Here is an 8,766-nt window from a genome sequence, read left to right as displayed (position 1 = left end):
GTAGTTTTTTTTTTTGCTGCCCTCTTTCAAGACATACCTACCATACTAGGCTAAACATACTTTAACCCTAAGGCCCCCTTTACGCTGATCAAGAACATGCACGCGGTTTTCGTCACATTGCTGTATTTGTTCGAACGACTGAATTCATTATATTCTATAGTTAGCAATGTATCGCATATTGCATGCAAGTTCTCGCGCCGGGCTGAGGCTTAAGAATTTGTTTTACATCAAAGATACCAAATGTTCAATAGCTAATGAAGCATTTCATGGGCTCTGTCGCCTAAAAAGTCAATATAAAGAGTATAAAGACTCGGGGTATTTTTATAATATTTATAATCTTAAATAGCTACTCTTACAAATTATAACACGTTAAGAAGGGGTTCTGTGAAATATTTCTAATAAGAACGAAATCCATCAATAAATGGCAATTTTAGGGTCTTACTGGGAAGCGAAGTTAGAGGAAGTCGATAATGTCCTGAATGGCTTCGAGAAAAGAGGGTACGGGTACGGCTGTGCCTGCTTTATTTTGCTTAATAGCTTGACGATATACTGTCTTCGCAATATAGCTTAACTACGTACATATATAATCATATTTTTATGAAGTTATGGAATGGTTGAGAACTAAAGTATTTACGTGAAAGATTTACATAATTTGACTAAGCTCACTTTTTATGGATTATAAAACAATTTTAAATGAGTTCATAAGAGATAAATATATTACCCAATTCAATAAGAGAATCTGAAATGCCTGTATTTAGGAAACATTTATTGGATTTTTTAGTACAAAATGCTTTTTACCCTTTAAATGAATATTTTGACCATGTGCCGCATAGTTATTAAATTTAGTATAATGTTTTAGATTAATTTTATTTATGACTAAGATTTCTATGCCCGTTAGCTGGCTAAATACACTGTTCTTTTACGCCAAGTTTAGAAGAAATAATTGTTGCATATTTTATGTCCCTACGCGCTTACATCGCTAAAAATATAAAATAATACGTAAACATGGTTTTTCTAAATATAATTCAGTATATACAAAAAAATAACTTAGTTGTCAAGCGGACCCCAGGCTCCCATGAGCCGTGGCAAAATGCCGGGACAACGCGAGGTAGAAGATATACTTACAATAAATAACTTACATACTCAAAACTTTCGGGGATAGTGAATAACACGAACACTAAGAACTGAACACTGAAATTAACTGAACTGAATGAACTGTGTAAGGTGTAAGTAAGATTTAATTTGCCCTTAGATTTTGACTTTACCGCCATATTTATGTGGTGACAGCATATCGAACAATATCGAAGGCGCCAGTGTAGTGACGAAGTCCAAACCAAACTGTACCAACTCAATATCTATGTATAAAAGTTAACACAATAATCAAATGAAGAGGTTTGTTGAGCAGTTATAAATCTATTATGTGTAACTGTGATAAAAGGATATATGGACTGTCGGGCACACAAAATAAAATAAATTATAATTCTTAAGCATCGATTGGACCATACTTTTTTCTTTACAGTTATGGCCTGGATGAGAGTTCTTTAAGCCAATTGGACCATACATTTAGAGGCGTTTTTCCATTATACTCAACTCTTCACCATCGAGTGAAGTCCTTGGCTCATGCGACGGAATTCCGTACTGAATTTTACTTTTATAATAATTTACATGTAATTGAAATAAAATTTGCACACTGTCAGGCATTCAGGCCATAATTGTTAAAAAAAATGGCACTGTCAGTGTCACAAGCAAGTTAAGCAACCTCGCAATACTCGCAACAAAATAGCCAGCACTTTTTTATTTGGCTCGTATTGTTTTGTTTATTAAAAAAAGTCATTTTTTAAAATTTTACTGTATATATTTAAGTGTAAAATCACGGTTTCGTGTATCTAGCTGAAATGGCTGGTCAGGGGCATCAGTTTCCCGGTAACTTCCAGGGAAACGCCGGCGCAATGCGGTCTGGTTTTGGCGGCGCTCCGATGGGGGGCCAAATGCAACCTATGCCCAACCAGTTAGCAGGTAACTATTAAAGTGTATGCATTAAGAAAACAAGGCCCCGAACAAAGTAGCCACGTTACAGCTGCCAAATGATTGATGCCTGTACTTGTGTTGTTGACTACTATGTCATCCATTGTTATTTTGTTTTTTTAGGGGTGATGGGCGGTGGTATGGCCAACCCTGGCGGCATGGTGGGCATGGGCAACCAGATGGTGCCTCCATATGGGGCAGCCATGCAGAACCAAATGGGAGCTATGGGTATGGGACCTCAGGTAACCAAATCTATATCACACAATATTTACAGCATTATACACATCTACCACTTAAGCCATTCAACAATTCTTGAGGTTACTTTGGTTGCAACTACATATTTATCCCTTTATTAATCTACTGGTCTTCAACACTTTGTGATAATGTAAGAAAATGTCTGGATGCTTTCAGAAACTGCAGTTAAATTTTTAAGGCAGTTAGAAAATTTACAGAAAACATTATATATGTATATTAAATTAATTTGGTATGCATCTATGTTTCCAGGGCATGGGTGTAGGTGTTGGAGGCAATCCAAACCCAGGATTAGCCCAAGCTGTCCAACAACAAGGTAACAAAATGCTTTAGCATTGTTCTTTTCTTCTTTTGGATCTCTGTCACCTGTAGTTTTATCCCTCCCTTTATCTCATATCAGCTCTCTTCCTTTTTTTCTCTTACAATCTTCCAGTTTTTACAAGCTTTTATTTAACTTGCAATGTTTGTATGGGGGGTGGAACATTAGGGTTGCCATCTGTACTATAATATTATAGTACCTGGGCGACCGAGCAAAGCTCGGTTATAACTATTTATTGTAATATGGTGGTGTATAGGTGATAATCTTAACTACATTTTTTTACTAAATTAAACTTGTCTAAAACAATAAAAATTAAAAAATTATATATAAACTTGAACATATAAAAAAAAAAACAAAAGTTAGTCACCGGGCGTGATTCGAACCCGTAACACTCGTTTAGCAGTCCGCGTCTTAACCCGCTGGACCAGACGGACAGTGGCCCGGCAACACGAAATGAGCGACCATATTCTGCGTCGAAAGAAAAACGCATGAAAACTCGAAAACACGCGTTTTCCCAAACATAAGACTAATCTAGATAGATTGTATACCCCCAAAAACCCCCATATACCAAATTTCAGCGAAATCGTTAGAGCCGTTTCCGAGATCACAGAAATATATATATATATATATATATATATATATATATATACAAGAATTGCTCGTTTAAAGGTATAAGATAGTATTGTACTGTATTGTATAGTATTGTATTGAATGCAGAGAGGAAGAGCAGACCATCGAACATATTTTCCAACGCTGCCCACTCCACTCATATCCTGGGCCTGCTGAGGACCTGATCACTGTGACACCTGATTTGGTTACCTGGCTTAGCAACCTCAAAGCTACACTCTGATTGCCCTCAATGTCTATATAATGCCATACGATTAAATAAATAAGTATTGTACTATATATTAGTTGATTGTACTCTATACACGGTGCCCATGAGTATTGCGAGAGATTTCAACAGTATATTCCTGATCATATTTAAAGACTAAAATGTCCTATAAACTTTTATGGAATTTGCCTAATTTCAGAGTTAAAAAATATTTTTATTGTTACTTAGTTCAAAACGCCTTTTTGATGGTGATGTTGCCACTATGGGATCTAGTCCAAATATCCTTATTGATAGATGTCAAAAAGTGACAAGTAACACTTTGCAAAAAAAGTTCAAATTCTTTTTGAGTTACAGTTTTACAAATAGCGTTCACATTTTATGTACAAATACAAACAACAATCGATATATATTTATTTGTTCCTCTCTCTGCGGCCCTGACCACCGGCAGCTTGGGCCCTGCCCCGCTGCTGGCGGCACCCTAGGTTAGGTTTTTTATAATGTGTTTATATCTTTTGTATAGTTTTGTAAGTGTTTTTATATTTTACTCTTATATACATATTGTAAAAAGCCTAGCCTAAGAAAAGAGATAAATAAAGATGATATAAATACTTAATAAATAAATATTATAGGACATTATTACACAAATTGACTAAGTCCCACAGTAAGCTCAATAAGGCTTGTGTTGAGGGTACTTAAACGACGATATATATAATATATAAATATTTATAAATACTTAAATATATAGAAAACACTCATGACTAATAATATATATGAAATATCCATGCTCATCGCACGAATAAATGCCTTTACCAGGATTTGAACCTGGGACCATCGGCTTCATAGACAGGGCACTACCCACGAGGCCAGACTGGTCATCTTTATACTATATTTTCATCACTAAATACAGGGGTATACAAATGTCACAGATACCTATTGTATTGTAATTATGCGATTTTATTATTAAACACCATAATTCGCCTCAATTTTATTCAATATTTTGTCAAAAATACTATTTTTCTGTAGAGAAAAGGTGCAAAACCTAAGGAACATCCACAAAGTAGACCCCAGATGTATTGGGACGATGACATCAAAAGGACTGTGGGGAATGGGGAAGAAGGTTGCACAGAACCATGATGAGTGGCATAAAATGAAGGAGGTCTACACCAGAAGGGTAGAGACGGGCTATAGAGAGAGAGAGAGAGACAGAGAGAGTTTGTATGTATGAATGAATGGGTCAAAACTTGGAAGTATATTAGACCCACTTCCCATTATTTCTTGAGCTTAACCTTCACATACATATGTAAAGTTGGGTGATAATGCTATATTATGGTAACTCTGTGATAAAACAATGTAGCCCAATTGTGTTTGGGGTTAGAATTATCTCGACGAGTATAAGTTGCCTGTTGCCAAGTAAAGATAGCCAGCAATAAAAGTCTGTATCAAAAATCAATTTTTTGTCAAAAAACTTATTTCTTTTACAATCTTCCAATCTTTAGGAATTAATGATTGCTAAAACTGACTATAAATGCTATGCATTTGAATAAAAGTCCTTGTTTGAATTTGTTTTGTTTATTTTAAAAGGTAAGTAAATATAATACATACAACACTTTTTGATAATGTAAGAAAAATTAAAAGGAAAGAGAAACTTAATTTCGTCGCTATACTTACTCGTATCTTTAGATACATATATCAGATAGGCGTTTGAGTATGTATAGCGACAATTTAAATATATATTACATACATGGTAAATCTTTTCATTTCTTGAACTAATTTTACAGTTTAATTCACATGTTGAGTCCAGGGCAGGCTTAGAGTTTAATTCTTCATCCAGTACTATAATAGATTTTTTCTTGTGTTTTCAGCAAGCATGCAGCAAGCAGTGGCGGTACCTACATCTGCTCCAGCGACTGCCTCAGCACCCGCACAGCCTCAGCAGAACAAGGACTTCAACACTGCTTCACTTTGCAAGTATGCCATAACCTTTAATAAGCGGGTCCATCCACACAGAGTAAGAATACGTGCTAGGCAATTCTTCTATTGATAAAATACTGTTAACTTTATGCATTTGGATTAATGTAAGGATACATTGTTTATTGCATGTTCATACATTTGCCACTTAAAGTATGTTACACTTACCCATATGCCACACATATCTTTATGTTGGCCATGTTTAAAAATGGTAATTTGACTTTTGGTAATGTGTGCAGTTCTTAAACTGCAAGTTGGCACTTAAGTACGTAAATATCACTTACTAAATAGTAAGTAGTAAGTAAATACTTGAAAACATTCCAATAATTCCTAGTTTCAAACCAGCGTCTAGACTAATTCTTGAAATCTGGTTATTGCCACATAGACTCTGAGTTTCTTTAGAATGCAACCAGGAAGATACTAAGATGAACAAAATCTTGATACAATTGTTACAATCTTGTTACAAATTCAAATTTCATATGATTTAGATTATGAGCTAATTTAGAAAAAAGTAGATTGGATATTTCATAACTGCTGTAATTTAAAATGGGGTCGCTCACGTGACATATTAAGCTGAAGAATTGTACATGTTGAGATTGTTGAGCAATTTTCGGCTGTGACCCATTTTAATACATTTAATATGTCTGTGTCTCAAAAGTTTTTTTATTAAAATATAATAGTGTAATTCCGTTGTAATATTTTTCCAGATTTGGCCAAGAAACAGTACAAGATATAGTCAGCAGGACACAGGATGTTTTTCAAACACTGAAAGCAATTCAAGTAAGTTTAGATATGTTTGCTACGTTCTTGTATGTCAGATATGTAAATTCGGGGATTTAATTTTAAAATGAATTAATTTATAGGCAGCAACAACAAGGCTAATGTCAAACTTTTAAAGTAAAAATAAATAAAGATATTTTGGTAAAGTCCGTGGATCGTAAGCTCGCGGCGTGTTTAAACGTGAACAATTTTTTGTTACATTGGGAAAGTGAGTTTACTTCTCTTTTCTTTAAACCAGATTTGTAGTTACTGGTCACTCAATTGATTATTTATTTTCTGATTTTATTATAAATATTTATTCTATTGAATATTTATGTGTGTTGTTTTTCGTTTAGCCTCCAAACGGTACTCAGATCGGCGAGAACGCGAGTAATGATAAGAAGACGAAGATGCAAGAGCAGTTACGAACGATACGGCTTTTGTTTAAACGCCTGCGCCTGGTGTATGACAAATGCAACGAGACGTGTCAGGTAAAAAATAATTATTATTAAATTTAGCATCAGGCAACAAGGACCCTAACCTAATGCATATACCAAAGAGAATTGAGTATTGAGGAGTATTGTCAAAGTAAATGTTGTAGGCAACTAAATGTACTGTCATCTTTCGACACAGGACTAAAACTCTTAGAATGACACATGGCTATTTGACCCATGTTCTTTTACTGATGATGGGGCGTACATAGGCTATGGAGACTGCTTACCATCAGGCAAGCCGTATTCTTGTTTACGTACGTGGTGGCACGTAGTATAAAAAAAACACCATTTATTCTAGCCTACATTTTTCTTGATTTTTCGAGGCACGTTTTTTTCTTTGTCTTACTTGTTTATCTTATACGGAGTTATATAATATATCTTTGCATATACCTTACAGACATAGTGTTCCCAAAACCGATTGGCGAGTCGGGCAATAAAAGTTGGCCGGAAACCCTTTTATTATAATGCCACTTGCCCTTTAAGCCTATAAGGCCACCCAAGTACAAAACAGATCCATGAATCTAATGGTTTTCTGACTGGACCCTCTCGGATAACACATGTAACAAACATAAAAATCAAAATTACCATTTTCTCGGAGCTGTCAAAACACTTCATTCGTCGGCCAGGAATCCACGCTCGTTATAGTGTCCCGCACGTTAATAAGTAGTTACGTTACCGCAGCTGGCACGCTTTCTGCGTGTGAAGGTAATAGATACCATTCACATAATTTGATATCTATCTAAAAAAATAAGTCATTGTTTCCTCTAAAGTTACTTATAGGTACATATTTATGGTTTTTTTTTTACACATTTAAAACCATCATTTGTTTCAGGGTATGGAGTACACGCACATGGAGAGCCTCATCCCGTTGAAGGACGAGGCCGACAATAAAACTCTGGACGAGCGGCGAAACACTGAGTCTTACCGACGAGACTTGGAAGAGAACAGGGAGCTAACAGAACAGGTGAGAATTTAACTGTTTTACTCGTTACATACATGAGGAAGGAAAACATCCCTGCAGAGTAAATAAGATTAAATCTACTGTTGTTCTCATGTAGGTGGATATAAAGTCCACGATAAACTTATTTTGAAAGCATATTGAGCACATAATAAATATAATAATGCATCCCGAATTTAGTTAGGAAGTAATATTTTGACAATCTCATTCATCCGTTGATTGTTGTAATCGACCGATTAATTATGAAATATTAGGGTTAACGAGAAATTCACTTTCCATGTTTGTAACTTCAATGATTGTTAGACATTATAGTTCTTGAGTACTTATTCTTGGCAGGAACGTTGTTTACGTAAGTACATGTTTTTAAGTTCATATAAAGGAGGATCGGCCGGGAAGTTCGCGATGTGATGGGTCTCGAGGTGTCTGTTCAAGGCGAACGACTAGTTTATAACAACCATAAAATCGGAACGTTCGTGACGTATTCCATTAATTGAGATACATTATTAGATGGGTGAGATAATTTTCGCTATTATCATTAATTAACGTTAATATTGTTACAGGTGGTCCTCAAGAACAAACAGCTCAAAGAAGTCATAACGAATTTAAGGACTATCATATGGGAAATTAATGTTATGCTTACTATGAGACGATCTTAAACTATTTTAAACCATTGAATTTTTTGATATTCTAGAGGTATGACGGACGATATTATTATATATATAGAAAGTAAGGATCATAAGCTAAGTAGGTTTTTTATTCTGTGATAGTATATATAGTATAGGTAAGTAAATATACAAGTATACATCTTGTTTGAAGATGTCCTTCCCTCTTATCCTTTAAGATAGGCTACTTCGATCAATTATTTGATTTCTCAGTATCAAGTTAGTTTCCATGGCCACTTTGGCTATAATAATTTATGTGCCTAATTTTGTTTTCGATTTTGTAATGTAAATTAAAATGTTTTTGTAAATACGGGAAATGTACAAATTTGTTTTTTTTCAAAAACTGAGGTCATCTATTGGCGTACCTATATTAAACAACTATATAATTGTCACTTCAGATATAGGTTCCTGTCTCAAGCAATGTTAATGACTAAGAAAATTTCCTTGTAAATATATTTTTGGACCTATTTTAATGTTTTTATTTCAACAAATAATAA

At 34.8% G+C, this 8,766-nt stretch overlaps 1 protein-coding gene across 1 annotated transcript; it reads left to right on the top strand.

Moving 5' to 3' along the window:
• The first annotated feature begins 1,732 nt into the window (after positions 1 to 1,732).
• Positions 1,733 to 8,736, top strand: LOC133518820 (mediator of RNA polymerase II transcription subunit 30). Its single transcript, XM_061852551.1, has 8 exons — positions 1,733 to 2,016; positions 2,149 to 2,267; positions 2,530 to 2,593; positions 5,291 to 5,396; positions 6,104 to 6,176; positions 6,512 to 6,646; positions 7,482 to 7,613; positions 8,168 to 8,736. The coding sequence occupies exons 1-8, from the start codon at positions 1,896 to 1,898 to the stop codon at positions 8,261 to 8,263; spliced, it is 846 nt and encodes a 281-aa protein (XP_061708535.1). The 5' UTR covers positions 1,733 to 1,895; the 3' UTR covers positions 8,264 to 8,736.
• The last annotated feature ends 30 nt before the right edge of the window (positions 8,737 to 8,766 follow it).

Source organism: Cydia pomonella, chromosome 6 (genome assembly GCF_033807575.1).
Source record: "Cydia pomonella isolate Wapato2018A chromosome 6, ilCydPomo1, whole genome shotgun sequence".
NCBI classification, from domain to species: Eukaryota; Metazoa; Arthropoda; class Insecta; order Lepidoptera; family Tortricidae; genus Cydia; species Cydia pomonella.
Note: the sequence above shows the minus strand (reverse complement) of the source record. Positions and strands in the feature narration are given on the sequence as shown.

Bases quoted from the DNA above. Each gene is read 5' to 3' on its own strand.
- LOC133518820 (XM_061852551.1), top strand. From the start codon at position 1,896: ATGGCTGGTCAGGGGCATCAGTTTCCCGGTAACTTCCAGGGAAACGCC. The intron at 2,017-2,148 runs GTAACTATTAAA...TTGTTTTTTTAG, and splicing joins TATGCCCAACCAGTTAGCAG to GGGTGATGGGCGGTGGTATG. The intron at 6,647-7,481 runs GTAAAAAATAAT...CATTTGTTTCAG, and splicing joins AATGCAACGAGACGTGTCAG to GGTATGGAGTACACGCACAT.